At 40.8% G+C, this 27,341-nt stretch overlaps 1 protein-coding gene across 2 annotated transcripts in view; it reads left to right on the forward strand.

Annotated features, from left to right (window-relative positions):
• SHC4 (SHC adaptor protein 4) overlaps positions 1 to 27,341 on the forward strand; it is a 130,362-nt gene that overhangs the window by 86,758 nt on the left and 16,263 nt on the right. Inside the window, exons 7-11 of one of the 2 annotated variants that reach the window (XM_059913335.1) lie at positions 7,940 to 8,063; positions 9,528 to 9,699; positions 11,776 to 11,836; positions 14,618 to 14,668; positions 18,674 to 18,853. In XM_059913335.1, the coding sequence (XP_059769318.1) occupies positions 7,940 to 8,063; positions 9,528 to 9,699; positions 11,776 to 11,836; positions 14,618 to 14,668; positions 18,674 to 18,853 (588 nt within the window). The remainder of the gene's footprint in view (positions 1 to 7,939; positions 8,064 to 9,527; positions 9,700 to 11,775; positions 11,837 to 14,617; positions 14,669 to 18,673; positions 18,854 to 27,341) is intronic. The other variant, XM_059913336.1, reaches the window with a different exon arrangement.

Below are 27,341 nucleotides of genomic sequence, written 5' to 3' on the forward strand. Positions count from 1 at the left end.
AAAAAAGTTAGTATCTCCTCATCACTTACTGCTCCTTTTCCTGCCCCCTCACCCCTTCTCTTGTTTATCTTGGTTGGGAAGCCCCTTGCGAGAAGCCACTCTGTTCACAACATACCCACTGCTTGCACATCCCTCTAGTGTAAAATCCTTTCCCCTCACCTGAGCCTCTGGACTTTAACTTCTGTACAAAGGTACCAACACAGCTCTTGAGTCCACAAATAATTATCAATTACATACTAATATACAACGGGCTGAGGTAATTGTTGTGGAAGAAAAATAATTCCTGGCCACCATGGGCTCATCATCACGGGGGAGAGAAACAGAGCCTGTAGGGTGTGCAGGAGAAGGAGGGGAGCATAGGGAATAGTACCTGGAGCCTGGCAGGTGCCCACGTAGGCTTTGTGCAATAAGTGAGCAAAGGCGCAGGTGGAAGAGCTGTGCAGTGAGAGCTTGGGGCTGTGGGTCTGGATGGTGGGTAAAGGTGGGATAGCAGAGAAAGCAAAGAGTAGAAATAGGGGAGCCATGGCTGAAAAGGTAGGGAGATTGTGGAGGCTTTGAATGCCAGCCAAGAGGTCACTGGGAGCTGTTGAAGATTTTGAGCTTTATAAAAAATTATTCTGGCTTCTGCCATTCTACTGAAATTATAAAATGATAATTTTTCTGGCCTTTGTATCTGTAAAGGTGATATTGGAGGGCAGGAAAGCAGTCTGGAATCGTAGAGTCCAATTTGGAGGACATCTCATTGGTCCTGGGCAGGGGTGGTGATGCTTTAAACTGCACTGGGGGAAGAAGGGACGGTCTGGACAAAATTGTGAACTAATAGTAGTTGGGAGCTATTTAGATACGAGCATTGATAAAGAAATAGAAATCAGATGATCCTGAGGATTTAATGAGATGTTGTATGCAATGCAAATATCTCAATGCCTGGCTCATTACAAGTATGCAATAAATGATAGCCATTATTATTATTGTCCTGAGCGATTTGAAGTGGTGTGCACTAAAGAAACAGGGATTTTTACAAATAGGAAAGGCAATCCAATAGAGAAATAAGAACAAAAAAGTTATTTACTGTGTGCTCACCACATGCCAGGCATTATCAAGAGTATTTAGTCTGCATGGTCTCATTTCAACCCCACAACAATCCTATGAGGCAGGTATTAATGTTACTCGTTTTTTGTAGAAGCAAACTCTGGAATTGAGAAAAGATGGTTTTACTAAGCTCACCCAGCCAGTAAGTACCTGGACCGACTCCAGGTCTGGAGCACACATTTACAAAAGAAGATTACAAGGCACCAAGAAACATTAAAAAAAAAAAAAAAACAACTTTAACCTTACTAGTAATCAAAGGAACACAGATTATAATTAGATATCATATTTTGTCTTTGATAAAAGGTAAAATGTGATTTAGAGTAGTAGTAACTCTTAAACATTGCAGATCCAAATGTTTCAGAGAGCAAACTGACAATTTGCATCAAACTTTAAAAAGTGTAAACACTTTTGAACCAGCAACTTCACTTCTAAGGAAATAAGCCACACACAAAGATTAAGCAATAAAGATCACTGTCATATGTTATTGATATAATAGGAAAAAGAAAATTAATTCAATATTCATAAATAGCAAATTATTTAAATGAATCCATAGACTGTACTACCATGCAGCAATTAATGTTATTGAGTACAAAAAGCAGATTATGAAACAATGTGTATGGTATGATTCCAGGTAATTTTTTGGAAAAAAGATAGAAAAGACAAGATATGGCACATATATACAATGGAATATTACTCAGCCATAAAAAGAAACGAAATTGAGTTATTTGTAGTGAGGTGGGTGGACCTAGAGTCTGTCATACAGAGTGAAGTAAGTCAGAAAGAGAAAAACAAATACCATATGCTAATACATATGTATAGAATCTAAAAAAAAAATGGTTCTGATGAACCTAGGGGCAAGACAGGAATAAAGACACAGACGTAGAGAAATGGACTTGAGGACAGAGGTGGGGGAGTGGGAAGGGTAAGCTGGGATGAAGTGAGAGAGTGGCATGGACATATATACACTACCAAATGTAAAATAGATAGCTAGTGGGAAGCAGCTGCTTAGCACAGGGAGATCAGCTCAGTGCTTTGTGACCAGCTAGGGGGGTGGGATAGGGAGGGTGGGAGGGAGGCTCAAGAGGGAGGAGATACGGGGATATATGTATACGTATAGCTGATTCACTTTATTATACAGCAGAAACTAACACACCATTGTAAAGCAGTTATACTCCAATAAAGATGTAAAAAAAAAAAAAAAAGATTGGAAAGACACATGCCAAAATGTTAATAGTATGTAGTTATTCCTGGATAGTGAGACTTACGTAATTTTTATTTCTTAGAGTCTTTCTATTTTCTAAAACTCCTATAATGAATATTTATTACATTTATAAAAAGAAAAGAATGTTCTAAATCCTTGAATAAATACAAAAAACAGTGAAATCAGAAAGACAATGTTATAAACTTACCTGGTGAGTTTGGTTCATCCAGGGGAAAATGTTCAGTAGAAAGGAGAAGCCCAGAGGTTTGTGGGGCCTGAGGAGAGACAGGCCTTCAGGTGCAGGTTTGGAAAAGCTGCAGCTTCTTAGCCCTAAGGGTGAGCTAGATGACTGAAGTAAGAACCCAGAAAGAAGAAGGCTGAGGGGTCTCAGGGAGTGGGCGGAGACCAAGAGATGAGTATCCGCTAAGATGGAAGAAGAGCAGTTTCTCTGGGAGAAGAACCTGGGAATGTCTCAGACTGAAGAAGAGTTAAGGGCAATGGAGGTAGAAAATGCCCTTCAGTCCCGCAGTTGACAGGCCACTGGTCACCATGGGAAGCACAGTGTCAGTGCATGGGTCAAGGCAGGAGCCAGACCTCAGGGATGAGGAGGGCCTGGGTGACAGGCAGGGGAGCCGGCTTCATGCTGATAATCCCGAATGCTCCCACTGTCTCCCATCGGCTTGATTCACTTTTAGCATTAGTGCATTCAAGTCAGGGAAGCTGCCACTTGTTCCATCTTGGCTTGGACTCTTTTTTTTTTAAATTTTTTTTTTTAATGCTATTCTTCTCTGCTTACATTCTTTTTATTTATGTATGTATGGCTTTGTTGGGTCTTCGTTTCTGTGCGAGGGCTTTCTCTAGTTGCCGCGAGCGGGGGCCACTCTTCATCGCGGTGCGCGGGCCTCTCACTATCGCGGCCTCTCCTGTTGCGGAGCACAGGCTCCAGACGCACAGGCTCAGTGATTGTGGCTCACGGGCCGAGTTGCTCCGCGGCATGTGGGATCTTCCCAGACCAAGGCTCGAACCCGTGTGCCCTGCATTGGCAGGCAGATCCTCAACCACTGCGCCACCAGGGAAGCCCTTGGCTAGGACTCTTTAGTGAACTCCTTATTCTATAAAAGGCCTTTTCTGTAGAAGAGGTAAGTTCCAGTAAGAGTGTTTTGAGTTTACCTAGTGACTAATACAGCCTGCCCCTGTAATTGCTGTAAATGAGGAAATCTCTTCACTTCTTACTCCAAATGTGTACAGTCCAGAAAGGCTTAAATATTTTCTCTGAATCTAGTCTGTGAAGAGGTCTCAGTTTACCTGAACTACCTGGATATAGGAAGGCCGTGGTCCTGAGTCTCTGAAGAAAGCAAAAAAAAAAAAAAAAAAAACCAAACCAAAACAAAAGAACACTGTAAAACCAATTTAAATTAACCCAATTATGTATAATTATGTTTATGGTTATAGAACACATGCGTTATTGTCCTGGTGACATTCCGAAACTATGGACTTGGCCTGCAGGCTAGCTTCTTCAGGCCGGTTTCTTCCTAAGGCGTGGTAGGCGCCGTGCTTCAGTCCCACAGCACCATCTGGTGGTTGATCTGAGAAGCTGCACTCTTGAATTTTTAGTTTTCCAATGAAAACCAAAAGCAAAAACAAGCAGACGAGCAAGAAAAACAATAAAACTGGTCCATTTAAATATAAAACAATAAAGAAAGGCCTGTTATTCTCGAAGAATGGTTCTCAGCCTCTTGTTCATGACCATCCAATTAGGAAACCAAATGAAAACGACAGAAGAATAAGAATCCAAGATTCTTTTAAATCTTACTTAATATAGTACAGTACCTGATACTCAAGAATAGAATTGTAGGTCTATCTGGCTACCAGGCAGGATGAAAAGAACCCAGGTGTGTTTCTGATTCCAAACATGGAGATCAAGGCTCAGGCCTCCATGCAAAATTATCACATCACTGGAAAGTCAAATCCTTTTTGGGGGAATTGGGACTTTTCATATGCTTGTCTTTCTTCCTTCCCATTAGCTAAAGACTGGGAAATTCCTGGCTAAGCTGGTGCTTGTCTGAATTTGTGGAGATGGGTCTGGCACTGGGAAAGGGGCATATTTTTATGTGATTCAAACCCGTTCCTATTCTGGCTCATGACCAACCTAGAAAAGAACAAAAAGCATTTTCCCAGAGCAGCATGTGAGTGGCAACGAGAGCGCCATCAAAATGTGTGTTCCCTGAAGTTGGTGAGGTTGCACAGGACCCCTGCACAGGGTCAGACTTTCTGTCCAGTTGTTTCTTTCATGGAGATAGGCGCCACTGTGTTTTCTTTTTCTTTCTGTTTAATCCAAAAAAAGTAATATGACAGTAATAAGGTTATCCAGAGCAAAGCAGAAAGTGTGTTGGTATCATCAGCCCAGGGACAGGACAAAAACCTCAAGTATCAGAATCAGAAAAGTTGAGAGAAATAAAATATTTTAGAAGTACGTGAGAAGTGGTAGAGGACAGTTAGTGGGTTGGTTGATTCATTCATTCCTGTGCCCATGTGCCTTGCCCTGTTCCTCAGAGGGTTTAAGCTACTGCGACTGAGGGAGGATAGGATTTCTATAAAGCAAGAAGGGATTCAGAGATCATGCAGGGCCCTGTCTTGGCAGGTGAGGACCTTGCTATAGAGTACCTTATTCACACAGATTGTGGCATAATTAGAACTTGAACTGGGATCTGAATCTTTTCGCAGAGTTTCCTCAGCCATCTTTGTTCTCACATCCCTCTCGTGGGAGGTACACTTTGATCTTCCTCCCTCCCTCCCTCCCTTCCTCCCTTCCTCCCTCCCTTTTCTTTTCCTGCCTCTCTCATTATCTTTTCCATCTTTATCTCAAGACATCTCCTTGCAAGAGGGTTCCCTTTTCTCCACACCCTAGCCAGGACATGGAAGCAACCTAAGTGTCCATCAACAGATGAATGGATAAAGAAGACGTGGCACATATATACAATGGAATATTACTCAACCATAAAAGGAAACGAAATCGAGTTATTTGTAGTGAGGTGGATGGACCTAGAGTCTGTCCTACAGAGTGAAGTAAGTCAGGTGGAGAAAAACAAATACCATATGCTAACACATATATATGGAATCTAAAAATAATGGTTGTGAAGAACCTAGGGGCAAGATGGGAATAAAGACACAGACCTACTAGAGAATGGACTTGAGGATATGGGGAGGGGGAAGGGTAAGCTGTGACAAAGTGAGAGAGTGGCATGGACATATATACACTACCAAACGTAAAATAGATAGCTAGTGGGAAGTAGCCACATAGCACAGGGAGATCAGCTCGGTGCTTTGTGACCACCTAGAGGGGTGTGATAGGGAGGGTGGGAGGGAGGGAGATGCAAGAGGGAAGAGATATGGGAACATATGTATATGTATAACTGATTCACTTTGTTATAAAGCAGAAACTAACACACCATTGTAAAGCAATTATACTCCAATAAAGATGTTAAAAAAAAAGACATCTCCTTGATCCTAAGAGAAAATAAAATTACAAAAATTGTTTCCATTTTGATATGATTCCTGGTCTTGACTTCATTTTTAATTGGACCAGGAATTTATGAGATGAAAAGAAAAGAATTCAAGTGAATTACCTTTTCTTCTCAGAACGCAACACAACTTTTTTGGCTCCACCAGAGGACACATCTCCAAGGGCGCTTTGTAGGTTTAAGGATATGAGGCCTGACCAGGAAAGAGGAGACCATTTTCACAAATGTCCCAAGCAATCATTTGTACCACTCAGTGGTTGTGAGATGCTGCCCCACGATGGTAAAATTGAAGACAATTTCTCACAGTAGAATTATGGGTGTGATTAGAGAAATCAGAATTTATTCATTCATCACACATTTTTAGAACACATTCTATGTGTTAGTCACTGGGTGAAGCTAGTGTAGAGAAAAAGAAGGGGCAATATACAATGGCAGTCTAAAGACAGACCAAACATTTTCCTTTGGTAAAAAGGATATTAACTTATAGATATTCTTAATTGGGTTTTCAAAACTGTAATTGGCTCCTAAGTCTATTTCAAGATCCAAATTGCTTCTTTAAAGGGACAGCCTTATAAGAAATGATAATTAACCCTTATGGAGATTTGACACCTTAGCATGGTTTGATTTACTGATGCCACCCCCTGCACACACACACACACACACACACACACACACACAAACAAACATCCCTTCCCAAAGTTCAGAGACATCAATTCTTTAAGTAAATGTTCAGCTAATTCTGAAATGAGAATTATCTGAGATTCCTTGAGATGATTATCAGCATAAAGCTAGGAAACACCATTGTAAGTTCTACCTTAACCTACTGTTATAGGCTCTGCAAATTCAGTTAGATGTGAATGAATTTTCTTTTACTTTAACTAAATACAAAATCCTTTTCAAGACGATGCAAAGCCTAGAATCATGCCTCCAAGTCAACACAGTTAAATCATTCCATCACGACAGGTATCCTCCTCTCCTCAGGTATCCTTTTTAGTAAAATGTTCCAGGGTTGGTTCCACAGTTCCACCGTTTCACAGCTTCCCTGGTATCTAAGCTATTTTGCTATGTACTCACTTAAGCCTTTCCTATTCTCAGAGAATAGCTGACAGTTTTTACAACATTCTTGTATATACTGAACCATTATCAAGCTTTTCCTCATCCCTCAATTCTTCAGGCTATACAAACCAATATATGTTTTAAAAATTTCTCATGAGACTTTATTGCCTATATCTTTAAGTCATCCTTATGACTCTTTCTAAGCCATCCTGAGGAAACTTCAAATTCAATTCAGTTTTTGTATTGTAAGGCCCTTACAATATGATGGGGAGATTAATTTATAGTCCCTGAACACAAGCTCTGGTTTTTACACAGAAGCAGCAGCAGCAGATTTGCCAATTCGTTTGTGATGTTCCGTCAGCTGCCCCCTCCACAATTTATTTCTTTAATTTGCTAGTGATAACTAGCCCTTTCCAGTAACTGTTTTTCAAAGAAAGTGTCTAATAAAATTTTTAATATCTTCTAGTAATGTCAGCTTCATGAAATCTTGGTTTGGATGCTTATTGGAGATAGTTATTTAATAGGATTTCAAAGACAGGGATTACCATACCATCACCACTTTCTAGTAGCAATGACAGGGAAAAGGGATGGCTAGAGGAGGGGGTATTCTAAAGCCCCTCTCTTCACCAGTAGCTCATCCCCCATTTTGTGGGGGGAGGTTTAGAAAGTTACCCTTTCTCAGTCATCTGTAGTGTACCATGCAAAGACAAGGCTGTAACCTCATCTTCCCGTCAGGTTGCTGCCCTAAGCATCTTCTGTATTGAATTCTAGAGCTAACACTGAACATGGGTCACATTATTAGTCAAGATCAGTCTGCCTTTATTAAAATGTGGGCCCCAAAGACCTGCCTCCAGGCCAAAATTTATAAGTGTTTTGAGATACTTAGTTGTCAAATATGAATGTTTCTTCTCTTTGATGCATATGAAATATGAAGTATGCCATTTCAGAGCTGAAGAGAGCTTGTAAACCTACCTTTACTCAATTACCAGTTCATGTTCTGGAAGTATTTTGAATTTATCTAATCTTCTCTTACTGAAAATTTATTGTAATTTTTTTGTATGTCCTCTTGCAGCCTGCCACATATTGGAATGCAGCAATGGAATGGCCCAAGACGTCATAAGTACCATAGGGCAGGCTTTTGAACTCCGGTTTAAACAGTATTTGAAAAATCCTTCTTTGAACACTTCTTCTGAAAGGTCAGCCAGGAGTTCTATAATTATTTGACTTACCATATTTTGTTTCGTTTTTAAATTAATATGGCACTTTAGATTGACTAATGAACTCAGTAATTTTTTTTTACAAATAGGTACAGTTTCAGTACAAACTAATAGTGACATTTCTATTTTTCTTCCATTCATATTTGTTCAGATATTTCCTCTTGCTTTGTAATAGAATTAGAGGAAACACTAAAAGTGAGAAGGGGTCGACCCTGTTTCTCTGATGGTATACAGAGCTATGAATTAATTAGCTAATGTCATAAAATGAGCCTGAGCAAATTTCTTAGGTTTGTTTCAACCCCAGATCCCTTGCAGATCAGTTAAAAAAATTAAGAAAGAAGAGCAAAATAATAAGAATCAAATGTCTGTGGCAGGAATTCCCATTAGTTTGTTCATTTGCAGTGCAAATAGATCAGCTCCAGCCAGGCTGTGGCAGGGGTAGAACATGACGTGACCCAGGGATCTGGTTGTTCTGTCTAGTCCCCAATGAAAGCTGAACCCTTTCAGGCCTGTCAGAATCCACCATGTGTGGAATGCAGTGAGGCCCCTGACTTGCAGAATTCACGCCCAAGAAATAAAATATTTGGACACTTTTAGATGCATTTCTGGAACCCCCCTAATTTGTCATTTTGTGTATCAACAGACACCGGGTTTGGAGATCTCCCTCTATGAGGTGGTCTAGGGTAGCAAAGGAGAGGGGCTACCAGCAGGCCTTGTTGTTGAATTTTTCCTAGGGTAGCACTTACCTCTTAGTGCTGTTGTTTTGTTGACATGTAATGAACCCAACAAAACTGTGTGGGTTGTCAGTGGAATCAGCTCAATTCAAAGGGACTTGATTTATTCTTTCTCATAAGAAACTTTTACTAATTCCAATTTGGAAGAAAAATATGTTTGTTTGTTTTTTTTGCCCTGTTTCAATTTTAAAAACAATGCATGTTTACACAGATCTCCCCACTTGCCACATATGGTTCTAATATTTCTTTATGAATCTCATATACTCCAGATTTGTGCAGACAAGATAGCTGGCGATAGCCTTGTCTCTTTTTCATCTTGGTTTAGTAAACTGGGCCAGGCCCTCTGCCCAATATTTAAATTTCCTTTGAGCAAAACATTTCCGAAATGGTACAATGCAAGAGTGCTGGAAAAAATTCAGGAAAACTTTGTGTTTTTATCCGATTGACAGAAACAACTAACATTCAGGGAGTTCATATATATATGTGTATGTATATATTTTATCACTGAGAGGAGACACAAAAGCGTCCCCCTTGGCACTTTTTGTTGGCTTACCGCACTTTAATTGTCTACAGAAACCTAACAGTTCAGCCATCTGGTTGCTTCCATCCAGACGTTTTCAGGACGATTTGCATGGTTCTGATCACTCTACATCCCCTACAGCATTTGAATTCCCACCCAGCCTCTTGGGGATTCTGTTTTCCCTTACAGTGAGGAAGTGCACGTTGGTGACCACGCTGAGGAGAGAGAAGATCATGAGTATTACAATGAGATCCCGGGCAAGCAGCCGCCTGCAGGTGGTGTTTCAGACGTACGGATCAAAGTTCAAGCCACAGAACAAACGGCTTACTGCCCCATACGGTGTGAAAAGTTGTGCTATTTGGTAAGTAATGTTTTACTGCTATTAGGACTAACAATGCAGTCCTGTCCTTAACCACCGAGAGCTTAATTTGAGGATTACCAAATGCTAGTTTAGAGAAGGTATCACCTTCCTCGGTACAGAGCCAGAGAGTGAATCATTGTCGGAACCTGTACTCAATAATTTTTACTCCCAATCCCCCAACCTCATCCTCAGCAAGTGACCTCACATCTTACTTCATTGGGAAGACAAGGACGGTCCAACATGTTATCCTCAACTTCACCCTTCCGCATCTCCAAGTCTTCCTATGTTCTCCTTGGTTCTCTTCCTTAGCTACTGTCTCCATGGCTAATCTTTCCCCTGAGCTCCTGATCCCATCCCCTCCTACCAACTTTGTGCCCTTGTTCTGTCCATCAACCTCTGTCTCAGTCTTCATTCTCTGTCTACTGGTTCTTTCGCTTCTGTCTGCAAATAAACTCGGACTCCTCCAACTCATCTAATAATGTCCTACCTCTCTCTCACCTTCCTTTCACCCGCAAACTTCTAGAAAACACTGTCTGTATTTCTGCATTAACATCCACACTACACTTCCAAGATCTGAACTCTGCTTGACAACTTGATAGACATTTCTTTTACAGTGGTCACCCATTTTTTTTTTGGTCACCAATGGTTTAATTGTTAAATCTATTTCCTTCTTCAGTATTCTGAATCTGTCTATAGCCTGTGATATCTGTTGGCTGCCTCTTTTTTTTTTAGACCTCTTCTGTTAGCTTCTAAACACTTTCATCGTGTCATTCCCATTCTGCATCTCTAGTTGCTGCTTTTCTTTCTTTTTTCATGTTTTCTAACATTTTATTGAGTACATTCAAGCTTACAAAAAAGTTGAAAGAATTACACATGAACACTCGTATACTCACCACCTAGGTTCTACAATTATAATTCTCCTCTATTTGGCCTGTCTTCGTATGTTGCTAGCTGTCACCCATCAATCCATCTGATTTCTGATGCGTTTCAAAGTAAGTTGCATCTTTCCTTTTTATGTCTTGTTCTCTTGCATGCCCTCCCCTGCAAACCCAAGCCTTACCACCATGGAATCCCTTTCCAGCGCTCTGCCCTTGGCCCTGGTTTCTCCTCTGACATGCCACCTGTGCACACACTCCAGCAGCTTCTCTGTCTTCAGCCATTACCTACCTCTCCAGCTGTGATGCCACAAGCATTTCATTGCTTGTTTATACCAGGATTAGACTCAGCATTTTACCTTGACTCCAAGCTACATTCCTCTCCTGACGTACCCATGTTTATTAATGGCACTCCTATTCTTTCACTGATCTACAGTCTTTTGTTTTCTCACACTTATCAACTCAGTCTTCAAGCCTTAGGATCCTACCATGAAAGTATCTTAAATCCACCCAACCTTTATCATTCCTGTTGCTTCTTTCTAAGTTCTGGTCCTCACTTGCCCAGATGATTCTGAAAGCCCCTTCCTTGTCTCCAGTTTCATTCCTTTAAACCCTCTTGCATGGTACTGCTGGATTAATCTTTCTAAAGCAAAGACCTTGCCCTTCTCAAAGGCATCAGTGGATCCCATACCCTTACTGAAGAGAGCTGTGTGTATATGGGATAATTGAAGCCTTTGATAGCATGAGATTTTTCAAGGATGAAAAGTGGGTCTGGCACAAACTTTAGTAGAGTGGGGCTCCAATCTGCCAGTTCACGGTTAGATAGTGGTTTGCTAAATGACCAGTGTTTATACAAGTGTCCTGGAAATCACACTTTCTGGCTGAGCTTGGATTGAATCCTGGAATGTGACCTCCCAAGCAGAGGTCTATAACCCTCAGGATATAGACCTTACATTTATGACCTCCCCCACCCTAATCAGACCCACCTCTGCAGTTCCAAGACAGGGCACTGGGAAAGGAGGCTATACTCCCCTTCCAGAATCTCAGTTTCTTGTTCTCACCTGTCAGACACTTCCTGTGTCAGAAAATGGAGTTGCCTGCTAAATTCTGCTGCGAGCATTATTAGTGTTTTGTCTGTTTTTTGAAAGTTTATGAACGTTTACTATGTGTGTAAATGTTTCACAATTTGTTGTTCATACAGCCGGGAAACTCCAAGTGCAGCAGTGTGTATGAGAACTGTCTAGAACAAAGCAGGGCAATAGGTAGGTACAATTGCCCTTCCCCATCTGCCACTCTCCTTATTCGTTCTACGTTATATGGTCGTGTGTGGCCCTTGCTCTTAAATAGTTCATGGGAAAGTCAGGTGTATATAACCAAACGTGTAATGCTTCAGTTGCAAGCTTCCCACATTCTGAGAAGCGCAGAATGCCACATGTGTGTCAGTTGAAAAGCTGTGGTTCTCCCCTGCTCCTGTGTACTCTTCCACACTACAATTCTGCTTTATGGAATCTTTCACTGCTTTGATATCATGAAAGCTCTCTTGCTGGAAAGGTGATTTCTCTACTCAAAACTCAAGGCAGTTCCATTTCAAAGAATATCAGACAATTAGCTAATATGAAAATTGATGCTTGTCAAATCCATTAGGATTAAGAGAAAACCTTTATTTCTGCTTGGCAAAGGGAACAAAAAGAAATCTAAAATGTGAGAGTCCCAATTAGAGGTTCATACACCCCATACTTGCCAGGGCATTAAATGTCTTATTACTGCATGTGATAATTGACATCAGGCACAACTTTTCCACAACACAAATGTAGGGCATAGACTATCAGGTTGGAAATATATTTTCATAAAAACATTCTACTGCTAGTTAGTCCTTTTATTCTTATAAATTGTTGAAAGTATTTATTTCTTTGGGAAGGACAGTTTTGCAGCTTTAGAGGGAGAGATAACTGGACATTGTAAATAATGCAGTGGAAGATAGAGTTGGATAACCACACTTAGGAACTCAAATTAAATTAGCAGCAACTTGCCAACTAGAAGGTAGTTTCTCACTTCCAAGGATATCTTCATATTTCTTATGGAATTTTGCCAGTGTAATCCATGAATTTTATTATTTCTTATACAGTGGGGGTACATGAGGGTCTTGGTACAGCTGTGATTACCACTTTCCTCCACCCTGCAAAAATAATCAGAGTAGTGAGCAGAGGCAGTATTTTAAATTCTTTAAAAACATGGTTCTTTTTGAAGGAAATTAAAATTCGATGCCACTCTTTAAAGGTATTTAAAATTCCAGATGAATTCTTAATAATATGACTAAAACAAATTAGTGTCAAGTGTAAATGTCTTTTTAAAACTGTGTCCTCTAGGAGCTGCAGTTCCTTCCTTCATTCCTCTTTTCCTTTACCCTGGAAATTCCTAACCTAGGATTTAATAGTCAGGAACATACCACATGTGCTTTGTAGTCTTGTATCCATTTTCTGCCTGTGCTGAAGCTCACTTTGAGCTGTCTCCACATCCTGTTTTTTCTCATTCTATGTTCTTCATTTACCCAACAATGCACTCAGTGATCATCAGGACGTCCTGTGGGTCAGGCCCTGAGCTGGGTGCTAGGGATGGAGACACAATTGGCATTCATGTCTTTTGCAGTTTAGCCAGAGGGCATACCTTAAACCAGTGCTTACAAATGTGATGAGCATTTCAAAGCCCAGGATGTTACAGGAACAAATAACAGGGAAACCTAACTTAATCTGGGAGGCTAGAGAGGGTCTCCCGAAGGAGGTAACAACCAAACTAAGACCTGAGGGATGAGTGGGAATTATCCAGGCACAGAGAGGGAAGTGGGAGGGGAAGGGAGAGAAAGGAGAGTATAAATGAGTACTGGTATTCTTAAGTGTGCCAGGACCAGTTCCCAGATCACTGCATGGAGAGAGTACACGGGGGGAGAGAGTACATGGCGGGGAGAGAGAGGAGTTTTGGATCTAGGAGAGAGTCCTGTGGAACTCCAAAATGTTTCGCCCTGCCCCAATACCTCTTTTCCCAGCTCATCCCTCCTCCCCATTAAGCAGTCGTCATGGCACGCCCTCCTGGCCTCAGCCACCTAGCTTCTGAAGGGAACTCACTGAACAAGAATCCTCGACATTTCTAGAATGATGTTGAATGTTCGAAATCGCGACACTACCATCAGAGAAAAGGGGCAAGGTTTCCGTTCTTTTTTTTTCCTCAGAAGCTTTCACCTTGATTTTTATTTTACATTTTTAAAGTATCCTTCCCCCCAAAGCAACACTATTTCAACTTTATTCAAGATTTTTCTTTTTGTAAGTATAACCTTGTCATAGAATCCAATTTGTTCTTTCTGTTTACCTTGGTTTTATTTCTCCTTTAAACCAACAAACAATGTAACCCCTTATTCTTTCAGGCTTTACACATGCCCTAAGCCACTATCAGATCCGAACTCAAGAACAGACTTTTGTAATAAACACTTATTTGGAGTCTGGAATCTATTTTTCCGTAGAATTAATTTTAGCCATGTTGGCTATCTCCTAGACAAGTGACCATATTCTACTATTTTGGTTTCCTATACTGGAGCTCAAGTGTATATTTTGTAATGACAAATACAACAATAGGATATTCTATTGTAAGCATCTGTTCTTTAGTTATACTCTAATTGTGGAAGAGTCTGGGACCAATACTGAGCTTCAGCACACTGTCTTCCTTTTTGGTGGCAATAAGGTAACAATTCATGGCTGGGAACCTTTCAGAATCTTGGGGAGGTGAGAGATGGTGTTTATAGTTTGGAAAAAACCCTCCAGCTGGATATCCTCTTCCCCTGAAAATCACTGAGCCACAGCACTGTTTTCTTAGAGAAGCAGGTTCTAACTTCCAGTGGGAACCAGAGTGCTAGGAAGCCATTTCCCCAGACCTCAGCCACTCAGCACGTAGAGGGATCGAAGGACTCAACCCCTGCTCCAGGGGCTGTGACAAGTATAAGTCCCTCCTGCTGTGGCAGGAAGGGCTTTCCTAACTCAGTGTCTTTTCATCCACAGACACCCAGAAGTCAGGGGTTCCTATCTTGGGGCCTGCCTATGACTACTTGGGTATGTGTTTAAAAGTGATCTGAGGGCTTCCCTGGTGGCCCAGTGGTTAAGAATCCACCTCCCAATGCAGGGGACATGGGCTTAATCCCTGGTTGGGGAACTAAGATCCCACATGCCATGGGGCAACTAAGCCTGCGCGCTGCAACTACTGAGCCCACGTGCCACAACTACTGAGCCTGCACACCACAACTAGAGAAAAGCCTGCATGCCGCAACTAGAGAAGCCCGTGTGCTGCAACTAGAGAAGCCCACGTGCCACAAGATCCTGCATGCTGCAACAAAGATCCTGCATGCGGCAACTAAGACCTGATGAAGCCAAATAAATAAATAAATAAATAAGATCAGAAATTTATGACCAGTCCCCAAATTAATAGCAGTTGCCAAAATAGCAAATAGACAGTTTTTATGGCTTTTCCCAGAGATTCACAGGTAAGCATTTGAGAGACACCTATACAAATATTTTCAACAAGTTTTGGCTTTTTAATTCAAAGACATTTATTTATTCAAATATTGACTTAAAATTTGAATTCTGGTGTATAATAAGTACTGCAATAGGCTTCCTGTTGAAGGAGTTAATTATATTTATTGCCAGATGTGTAAAAGATCCCTGTCCTTAATAATAAATTCCCTTGTGGAAAAAAAATAATTAGCAAAATAGCATACTGTTTCCCCAACCTTGAAGTTAAAATGAAAATGTTGATATTTTTAATCCAAAAGATGTTAAATTCCCACAGACCCTAAGGGCTAGCACTTAAGAACTTTGGTACCTCCAGTATATACACTGTGTATGTATTTATTTTCTGTCACAAATCCTCTCTTAAGCAGGTTGGGTAGTTTCTCAGAGTAATACTTCGCACAAAGAACTTTTAGGAATGCATGATGGCTGGCATGTGTAGTTAAGCTCTGAATAACCACACACTTTATCCTAGAAAGATTTTAAATTTCGGCATGGGGTGAGTTTGTTTGTTTGTTTTTTTAAATTTAAGACAACTTTGCTGACTTAGATATAATGGTGCATTTGAGAAAAAGGAATGGTAGTTTTTTAAGAGAGACTGTAAAGACATTGATGCTTTTGTGTAACCCTGTGAGATGGTGAACTTGATGTGGTCAGCTCATGTGAGTGCTCTGTGAGGGGCAGATGAGTCAGCGCCCTGTGCTAAGGGTTGACTTGGGGTCTTGAGAGTGTGGTGGGGTCACATTTGCTAAGAAAGGAAAACTGGGTAGACATTCAGTCATCTGTTCATTCAGCTGACATTTTTCTTTTGAGCACCTGCTTCATACCAGGCATGGAAGATGAAGAAGATACTCAGATAAATGGGTTCTAGTCTCTCCTCAGGACTCAAGGAATTTTCGGCCTCAAGGGAAAGACAGAGGAATAAACAGAGACCTACAGTTGATTATGGAGTGGCACCTTACCCAGCCTGGGGTGGGGGGCAGGGGAGGAGGGAGGACTCAGTGGAAAGCTTCCTGAAGGAGGGGGATTCAGAGCAGAATCTTAAAGGACAAATAGGAGTTAGTTCAAGAAATGGATGGGAAGGATATTACAGCAAGAGATAAGTGTCATGTGCAGAGGCCCAGTAGACACACAACTGAGCAGTGAGAAGAACGCCTGCTGCAAGGCAGACACTATGCTCAGTGAGGGGCTTACCCACATTCTTTCATTTAATCCTCACAATGTATTTTAAGCTCGTCATCCCCATTTTACAGGTATGAAAACTGACAGAGAGGTTAAGTAACTTGCCCCTGGCCACACAAATAGTAAGAGATACCACAGGGATCTGTGGAACCCAGGTCCATGTTAATTTAGAAGCAGACTTCTTACAAATACTGTTCATCATATTCCACTTTCCGTAAATTTTTATGAGCAGGCACTCCTAAATAAATATTAATTCAATCATGCATCAGTTCTCTACGCTGGGCTAATATATTATGCATGTATTATAAAACACACACAGAAATAGAAAATTTCAGTTAGAGTTAATGATAGACATTTTTAAAAATTGTCTCGCTAATTATGGTGGCTGAATACTATCATTAGGTAATGTCTCAAGGTCTGATATACATTTAGGGCGTTATTGATAAAGAAAATAGACATAAATCCCATTTCAATCTTGATAATTTCAACTGTTAGGAGGCCAAAGTTCTGATCTAATTATTCTTGTTCATAAGCTCATAGTGTAGCTAAGAAGGAGCTTGTACTCAGTAAAAGAATGATCTTCAATCCTTGATTTTTTTTGCAATGATCTTTTAGCCACTTGTCCATTTGTGAAAGTAAGTTTAGTTTAAACTGGATAACATATTTCATAAATCCACTTAACCAAGTCAGTGGAAACTGTCCTATGTTGCCAAAAGCAACAAAGGAACGAGGGGCCCTATTGCCCCTTCCTCTGTCAAATCCCACTCTTCCGTCAGAATATCCCATGTACCGATTATGACATGGGACAGCGTGATAGGAGGGAGTGGACCGAGAGGGGCGAAGGAGGGGCAGGTAGGAGGACCGTAGTCTTGACTGGGCTCCCCCTATTCGGTGTATTCTGAGGTTTCCATACTTGTGTTACAAGAATCACAGCACTATTCACTGTGATGTGAAATCCAGTGTGAAGTTGGTCCTTTGAAGGGGTTTAATTGACTGGAAGGACTGATGTTTTACGGTGAGACGATGAAATAACAATGTCACTGCTTTAGGTGCAGCCTCACGGGGATCTTGTATATGTATGGCCAAAACTATAAATGTACTTGTGTAAACAGAAAAACTAAAACATTCGGTCCTGGCATTCTCAGGACAGGACCAGTTGAATGCTCCAAAGTACTTCATGCCATCAGGTAGTGAAACAGGGTGCTGTTATCCATTCATGCGGTAACTATTTGTTGATGTGATAATGTGTGCCAGGCATATGCTAGAGGCAGGGGCTGCAGCTGTCAACAAGACAGGATCTGTGTCTTCGTAGAACATGCAGTCTAGATGCAGTACAGATATTAAGAAACATAATAACATAACAGAATTAGGTACTCTTGTGATATGGGCTTCAGAGGGAAGCAGAGAGACATAGTCTAGTCTGAGAAAGTCAGGGAAGGCTCTCTTGAGAAAGATGTTTAAAAGTGACCTCACCTAAGGATGAGGGTGATGGAGAAGGGGAGGGAAGGGCATGTCGATCAGAGAAGATGGCCTTACGGTGGGGATTCTAATGCAAGAAGGCCGACGTGAGCAGGGGCAGAGACTGGGGAGGACAGGGTTGCAGTGGAAGCTGGTTGCCCGGGAGCAGGGCCTGGGGCTTGTTGAAGAGGTTGAGTTGTATCCCAAGAGCAGTGGGAAGCAGTGAAAGTGTTTTTAAACCTCTGAGAAGTAGGATCGGATTTTCAGTTGTACAAAGATCATTTTGGCCACATGTATGGAATAGAATGGAGGGGAGAAGGCAGAGTAAGGGGACAGAGGACGTAACCTGAGGGGTGAGTTCTTTCCATTAGATGACAGAATGAACATCAACAGCTGGTGCAGGGCTGTGCTTGGCGAAACAAAACTTTGGCAATAGAGGGAAGACAGACTTCCCACTCTTAAATCATTTAAAATTAAGTAATGAGTTTTTTGAAAAGCAGTTTCAACAACTAGTAGATATTCAAGTTCCACATGGCATGTGTGGTTTTCTTGGTTCCTGGGATGCAGCTCTGAGCGGTGTCGTGTACGGGTTTGTGCTGTTTGCTGGCCGGTCAGCTCCCTTCCTCCCCTGGCTGTTCCTCTTTCACATCTTCCTGGTTTGTCTGCTGTCTGCTGTTGAAGCGAGGGGTCAGCTGAGGGACGGGCAGGGAGGGGCAGGGAGGCCAAAAGAGGGTGCTTTCCCTCAAAGACTGGTGCTTATTTTGTTTTTACAGGTCAAATCTCAAAGTCAGTATTCAATCCTTGCATGGGACGGGCATGGCTTTTCCCTTCCTGTCAATTCTGGACTCAAACGTGATTTTATTTCTTGTTTACAAAGCAAAAACACCATACATTGATCTTTACTCACTACAGGTAATGCACACGAGAGAGGGATACAGTCCCAACGAGACACGTCATTGATGAAGCCCGCGTGCCGTGTGGATCTCTTCGACGACCCCTGCTACATCAACACGCAGACCCTTCAAAGCACGCTGGGCTCTGCCGGAAATCAAAGTCCAGCTCACCCACTGGGGAGCCCCTGGTACCGTGAAAGTAAGTGGCTGCTCATTGCCTGTGTTAGTTTCCTGTGCTGCTGTAACAAGTTACCACAAACGGGGTGTCTTAAAACAAGAGAAATGCATTCTCCCACAGTTATGGAGGCCAGAAGTCCTAAATCAAGATGGCAGCAGGGTTGGCTCCTTCTGGCGGCTCTGGAGGAGAACTGGTTTCGTGTTACTCTCCTAGCTGCTGGTGGCTGCCAGCAATTCTTGGTGTTCCTTAGCTTGTAGACACGTCACTCCAGTCTCTGCCCCTGTCTTCACATGGCCTTACCCCTGTGTCTCAAATCTCCCTCTCCTTTCTCTTATAGGACAACACCTTTCTCTTATAGGTAGGCCCACAATCCAGGAAGATCTCATCTCGTGATCCTTTACTTAATTACATTTGCGAAGACCCTTTTTCCAAATTATGTCACGTTTGCAGGTACCAGGGATCAGGACTTGATCATATCTTTTGGGGGCCGCTGTTCAACTCACTATACTGTCTCTCATTTTAAAGAACGCTATTTCCTTGGCCTCATTTTTCAGAGAGTTAAAAGTATTCTTTCTTACCTCAATCCCTCACCACAGTTAATATAGGTTAGAACTTTGTGGCGATGTTATGGATTTCAAGGTTTTGGAACTTTGATTTTGAATAATCTTTTCAAACACTTTAAATTGACTCCCAACTTTTGCTTTCTGATGTGTGCTTTTGCTGAAGGAAGGGCTGTCAAAGCCAGGAGATAATTTTGAATTTGTTTGTTTGCATGGGGAACAATGGCCACTGTTTCAACTCTGTTTAGTGATCGTGTTAATTTTATTCATTTCGAAACCCCTTAGTAAGTCATCTATGTAGCACTAAAATAAGGTGACTTCTTTCTTTAACTAGGTACTGTGAGTAAAATACAATAAGACAAACATCGTTTTCCTGCCAGATTGCTTCCAGGCGTAAGTCCATAAACAGGAACATAAATAAATAAAAGCGAAACAAGCCAAAAGCCTACAATCAACTAAAAAATAAATTAAAAAATGCTTTTCATAAAGTACTGAAGCTTGTTGGGTTCAGAGGTTGGTGGCAAATTTGGCTCACTCCAAAGATAGAGAATCAGTCGCTGAGAAAGTCCTTTCACTAGCCCAGGAGGTCACTCTAGACTGCCAAGGGTGACTTTCCAGCTAGTGTGGCTGCAGTGACAATAAAGTTTGGAAGGGGATTTTGCTGAGGCTGAGCTTCACTTGACCACCTTAACTCTCTAGACTGAGACGAAGGTTTTCATTACCAGCCAGGTGGCAAGTAGGCCATCTTCTTGCAAGCTTTCCAAGATCACTCTTGGCAACCAAACAACCCAGTTGGGTTCTCTAGAAGCAGACTGTGAGTTGGAGCTGGCCATGCAGGGTCTTCATTGGGATCCGTACCAGGAAGGGAGGGGAAGAAAGCAGGCTTGGGCAGAGGGAGAGGTGGGGCAGCCATACTGGCCTGACAGAGCCTCAGCCAACCGTACAGAGCGCATGTGGGGGCCCGTCAGAGTTGCCCCACGTTGGGCCCAAGGGCAGGGCCTTTTAGCCCCACTTACCTCAGTCTTTGGATGTGGGCCATGAAGGAGGGCAAGCCATTGGGCAAGCAGCTCTCTGCAGCTGAGGCAGACCCTGAAGGGGTGGTCAGCTGGAGGCCAGCCCCACTAAAACACCTGGGGTACTTGGTCCTTCCTTGAAGTGGGATCTGGGTAGTGCATCTCCATGTCCACCACAGAGAGCATCCTGTGCCACGGATGATGGGATATGCAATGAATTCGGATTTCTGCAGTGAATTTAACTCTTTAATGTAGAGTAGCCTGTGTGGATAAGGTAATATATGTTAGAGGGACAGTGTTTTGAAAAAACGTTTCTGAACCCCAGGGGGTTTTTTTGTTTGTTTGTTTGTTTGTTTTTTAGGATAAATAATTGTATTTATTCAAATATAGTTTTCTTTTTTTAATTGTTATTGGGGTATAGTTGATTTACAGTGTTGTGTTAGTTTCAGGTGTACAGCAAAGTGAATCTGTTATACATATACATATATCCACTCTTTTTAGATTCTTTTCCCGTATAGGCCATTGCAGAGAATTGAGTAGAGTTCCCTGTGCTATACAGTAGGTCTTTATTAGTTATCTATTTTATATATAGTGGTGTGTATGTGTCAATCCCAATCTTCCAATTTATCCCCCCCACCCCGCCCACCTTGGACCTCAGGTTTTGGAAATAACTTTATAAGAGCATACACTCAATAGCTTCCATTTCATGGACTTTTCAAAGCAACAATATTTTATTAGAAAATACATTTAGTGGGTGGCCCAAATTATGTAATCTGGGACATTCCTTGACTTACAACTCCAGTTCCTTTATAAGCAAATCTTCAATGTTAAAAATCGTTATGGAACTTCCCTGGTGGTGCAGTGGTTGAGAATCTGCCTGCCAATGCAGGGGACACAGGTTTGTGCCCTGGTCTGGGAAGATCCCACGTGCTGCGGAGCAACTAAGCCCGTGCACCACAACTATTGAGCCTGCGAGCCACAGCTACTGAAGCCCACACGCCTAGAGCCCATGCTCCGCAGCAAGAGAAGCCACCGCAATGAGAAGGCTGCGCACCACAATGAAGAGTGGCCCCCGGTCGCCGCAACTAGAGAAAGCCCGCGCACAGCAACAGAGACCCAATGCAGCCAAAAATAAATAAATAAAATAAATTTTTAAAAAATCGTTATAACTCAAGCAAAGAAACTTTGCCTCTTGTCATAGACAATTCAATAATATGAAAGGCAAAACTAATCCATAATAACATTCCTGTCATTAGTTGAAAGTAAATAAGGCTTGTTCTGTCTAAAACTGTAATGTCAAAATGTGTCTTCATTGATTCTAGCCTCTTTCTTTTTTCATCCTTTTTCCCTCTCCCTGCCTTGGTGGCAATATGTTTAATAATTTAGGCCTCTGGTTCTCTCTCACTCTTTATTTCCATTTTGGATTTAATGTACCATAGCCCTCCTGGACTTCTTGGTACCCCTTTGAGGTTAATTTCAGTGTATCATTGCTCCCTCCAAAAAAAATTAACTCCAACTCCAAAAGTATAAATAATGTTGATTTAAGAAAATCCAGTAAGATGGAGTAGGGCTAACTTTATACATAACGTTCTGCAGAATGTCTTAAATACACTTCTTAACGTTTCCCCCCTAATGTTTCCTCCTGTTTCTTTCCTTCCTCCTGCAAAAATCCTCTTCATCTTCTTTAGGCATACTTAGCCTCCCTTACCCAGATTAGTTACTAATTAGTTCAGTAAAACAAAACAAAAACAAATCCAGAGATATGAACCTAATATATCTCAAGTATGCCTTCAGGGCTCCTCAATTCATCCTGTCACACTGCCAACATAGGAAAAGCTCTAAAACAATCTTTAGTCTGATCAAACATGGCAGAAGGAAACCATTAGTACTGAAACTAATTTTTGTATTGATTTATTATCAGTTTCAGTCTTAGCTTCCATAACAAAGAAACCCCCCTAAATCCCATAGTATAAAAAGGACTGAAGTTTATTTATTTTACCTGATAGCCCAAAGATGGATGGTATAGGACTGGTGGGACAGCTTTGCCATTGTGACACTTGGCTTCCATCTCTGGTCTAAGAGCTTCAATTTGGTCTAAGGTCTTCTATCTTTAGTCTAAGAGCTTGAGCTCTCACCATCACATCTGTATTCAGCCAGTGGGAAGTAAGAAAGGCACGCGGAGTGCACACACGTTCCTTTAAAGGACATGACCCAGAAGTGGCAGACATCATTTGTTCTTACCTGCCATTGGCAGAACTTAGACATGGGGCCATACCTAGCTTCACGTTACTCTAGCTGGGTGGCCATGTGCCCAGCTAAAAATTAGGAATTCCATAATATAATGAAAGGGAGAATAGATATTGGCACACAATTAACTGTCCCTGCCACTGCATACCTTTCTGCCACTCAAATATGCATGAGCTCTTCTTTTCACTTAGAACATATTTGCCTTCTCCCAAAGGGAGACCTTGCAAATACCCCAAACAGTTACAGCATCCAGCCTAAAGTCTGTGACATCCGGGTGATATGAAGTCCTCTCAATCAAGATTGGATGGGGATCCTTACTATTTGCCAAGTTGTCTGCCCTCTTCCACACCCAAAATTAGTGGTCAAGAGGAATAAGATAGCCTCAATAAAAACCCACATTCACAAAAGGGAAGCAGGCAAAACACACAGTGGTCATTGGTCCATAGTGATTACCAAATCCTGTCAGGCAGTAATTGTGAAGACTCCCTGAGCTGGAAGTGGAGAAAGTGATTTGCTTGGCGTCTGGTTCAGTGTTATGGGAGGAATCTCCTTGTCCATTGTTATCTGGGTTGTTCCTGCTATTATCCTTCGTGTGTCCATCTAAAGTAGATGTTGGAGAAAGTGCCTTTCTTGGGGCTTCACCACTTGTACAGTTTATTTCCTGTTGATGTGGGTTTGAGAGATTGGAGTTTGCTTTAGAGGCCAAAAAGCCGTAGACAAGAAGGGATTGTCATTTCTTTGGCAATGTATCTTCCTTAAAAACTAAGTAGGAGGGCTCCCCTGGTGGTGCAGTGGTTGAGAATCTGCCTGCCAATGCAGGGGACATGGGTTCGAGCCCTGGTCTGGGAAGATCCCACATGCCGCGGAGCAACTGGGCCCGTGAGCCACAACTACTGAGCCTGCGCGTCTGGAGCCTGTGCTCCGCAACGAGAGAGGCCACGACAGTGAGAGGCCTGCGCACCGCAATGAAGAGTGGCCCCCGCTCACCGCAACTAGAGAAAGCCCTCGCACAGAAATGAAGACCCAACACAGCCAAAAATAAAAATAAATAAATAAATTTATTTTTAAAAAAAACAAAAAAAAAACTTAGTAGGATTTCACTCTGTCCATTTAGAGTCAGTTCTACATGAAATTTCCCATAATATTCCTTCACTGTCCTTTTATTGCATGAAGGATGCCTTCTCTCTTTCCTGTTATTTGTAATTTCTGTGGTTTTTTTTTCCTTGATCACTGTTCTTTGAGATTTATTAATTTAATTGCTCTTTCCAAAGGACCCAGGTTTTGTTTTAATTTTTTTCTATTTTTTTTGTTTTCTGTTTCACTGACTTCCATTTTTTATCTTTATTATGTCTTCCTTCTACTCTCTTTGGATTAAATTTCCTCCTCTTTATCTAGCTTGTACTACATTTTCTTCTATTGCCTTTATAGTTTTATTTCCAAATAAAATATTTATTTCACTTGAACTTTATATTTTCTATGAGGTAGGGGGTCTAACTAATTTTCCAACCAACATGGACTAAACAATGTCCTCTTTCTCTAGTGCCACTCTCCATTTTACTGGATTCCTTCTACATATGTGAATCTGTTTCTGGGCCTTTATTCTGATTTTTATATTGGCCCACTTGCTTGTTGTATACCAGTATATTAATTACTACATATGAATTACTGTGGCTTTGTAATATATCTTAATAGACATGTAATTTTTCCTTTGTATTACAGATTAATTTTTTTTCTTAGTACCACCTCGATCTTTCACTTATGCTTAACATTTTATGGTAACATCTTATTTTACCAACTTTTTAGACACTTTATAGAGGTGAATGTATTTTTCCCCTCAGTAACGTGATAAATTTCTATTTTATAGTTTTCACACACCCAGTAATCCATACTGATAAATAATATACAGTTGATTCTCATAATTTGTGGGTTCCATATTTGAGAATTTGCTTGCTTGCTAAGATTTATTTGTAATCCCAGAATCAGTACTCATGGCACGTTTGTGGTCATTTGTGGATATGTGCAAAGCAACAAAAATTTTGTGTCACCCAATGTGCACATTCCCAGCTGAGGTCAAACAAGGCGACACTCTGCTTTCTTGTTTCAGCTCATACTGTAAACAAGTGAACTTTTGTGGTCTACTTAGTGCCACATTTCCCACATTTTTGTGCTATCTCTTGATGACCTTGCTGTTTAAAATGACCCCCAAGTATAGTGCTGAAGTGCTGTCTAGTGTTCCTAAGTGCAAGAAGGCTGTGATGTGCCTTACAGAGAAACTATGTGTATTAGATAAGCTGAGTTCAGGCATGAGTTACAGTGCTTTTGGCCATGAGTTTAGTGTTATTAAATCAACAATATATACTAAATAAGGTGTCTTTAAACCAAAACACACATAAAACAAGGTTATGTAATGATTGATTGATTGATGAAAATATTGTGACCTGAAGCTTGGTAGAACCTAACCCTGCATTTGTCCTAGGGGCAGTGGTTCAGTTTTCACTAATTCAGTGTTCTGGCAGTTTTATAAAATATAACTGCTTGCATAAAGAGACTGCTTATGGTCCTCCAGAATCAGAGATGGAGTCTTATAACACTTGGGGAGAAAAAGGTAGGCTTTTCTTCCCACAACAGAAAACCGAGGATTGTCCCCCAACCCTGACACTTTTCTCACAAAAGTATATCCCTCTTCTGATTTTACCTTTAGTTAGGTGGCTATCTTGACTCTTGTATACATTTTTTATTCTATAAACAGTGTTTTTAATTCAAAAGTAATACAAATACTCATAGAAGAAATCGAAATAATAAATAATGCTATTTTAAAATATGTACCTTCCCAAGGCTTAACACCATATACAGTTCCCTAAGATATTAAGAGTTCCGTCTGATTACTTCCAAAATGTTAATGCATGGTTAAATATTTAGCTATCTACTTATGTACCTCTGTCTGTCTACAGATAGATCTAATGATCAATCTATCTATCTAATCATTCTTCTTTAAAAATAAATGGAGTATCCCCTTCTGTACTTGTTCTTTTTCACTCTTCTATTTTAGAGATTTGTCCAAAGTAGCACATAATATTTTGTAGTTTTCTTTTTTTCCAGTTTTATTGAGATAAAATTTGACATATAACATTGTTTTAGTTTAAGGTATGCAGCATACTGACTTGATATATATATAGATTGCAAAACGATTACCACGCTAAGTTTAGTTAATATCCATCACCTCACATAGTTCCAGGTTTTTTTTCTTTGTGATGAGAACTTTTAAGATCTACTCTCTTAGCAACTTTCAAATATGCAATACAGAATTGTTAACTATAGTTGCCGTGTTGTACATTACATCCCTAGAACTTATTTATCTTATAACTAGAAGATTGTACCTTTTTAGCATTTCCCCCATCCCTCACTCTCTGTCTCTGGCAATCACCCATCTGTTTTCTGTTTCTATGAGTTCTGTTTTTTTGGATTCAACATATAAATGAGATCACACAGTGTCTATCTTTCTCTGTCTGACTTACTTCATTTAGCATAATGCCTTCAAGGTCTATCCTTGTTGCAGTTGGCAGGACTTCCTTCTTTTTTATGGCTTAATCATATTCCACTGTGTATTTATATCATCTGTTCATCTGCCAGTAGATACTTAGATTGTTTCCATGTCTTGGCTCTCAGAAATAATGCTGCAGTGCAGTGCACATGGGGATGTGGATATCTTTTCGAGATAGTGATTTCATTTCCTTCAGATATATACCCAGAAGTGGAATTGCTGGATCATATGGCAGTTTTTTAAAAAAATGTTTGAAGAGCCTTCATACTGTTTTCCATATGGCTGCACCAATTTACATTCTCACCAATAGTGCACAAGCGTTCTCTTTTCTCACCAACACTTAACCTCTTGTCTTTTTGATGATAGCCATTCTAACAGGTGTGAGGTGATACTTCATGTGGTTTGATTTGCATTTTCTTGATGATTAGTGATTTTGAGCATCTTTTCATATACCTGTTGGCCATTTGTGTGTCTTCTTTGGAAAGATGTCTATTCAGTTCCTCTGCCCATTTTTTAATTGGATTTTTTTTTTTTTTGCTATTGAGTTGTATGTGTTCTTTATATATTTTGGATATTAACCCCTTATCAGATAAATGATTTGCAAATATTTTTTCCCATTCTGTAGGTTGCCTTTTCCTTTTGTTGATGGTTTCCTTTGCTGTGCAAACTTTTGGTTTGATGTAGTCCCAACTTGCTTGTTTTTGCTTTCGTTGCCTTTGCTTTTGGTGTCAAATCCAAAAAACCATTGCCAAGACTGATGTCAAGGAGCTTACCCCTTGTTTTCTTCTAGGACTTTTATGATTTCAGGTCTTATGTTCAAGTCTTTAGTCCATTTTGAGTTGATTTTTGCGTATGGTGCAAGATAGGCATCCAGTTTCATTCTTTTACATGTGGCTGTCCAGTTTTCCCAGCACCATTTATTGAAGAGACTATCCTGTCCCCATTGTCTGTTCTTGGCTCCTTTGTTGTAAATTAATTGACCCTATATGTATGGATTTATTTCTTGGTTCTCTATTTTGTTCTGTTGATCTATGTGTCTGTTTTTATGCCAATACCATACTGCTTTGATTACTATAGCTTTGTAATATAGTTTGAAATCAGGACACACCATGCCTTCAGCTTTATCCATCTTTCTCAAGATTGCTTTG

Source organism: Balaenoptera ricei, chromosome 2 (assembly GCF_028023285.1).
Source record: "Balaenoptera ricei isolate mBalRic1 chromosome 2, mBalRic1.hap2, whole genome shotgun sequence".
In the NCBI taxonomy this organism is placed as follows: Eukaryota; Metazoa; Chordata; class Mammalia; order Artiodactyla; family Balaenopteridae; genus Balaenoptera; species Balaenoptera ricei.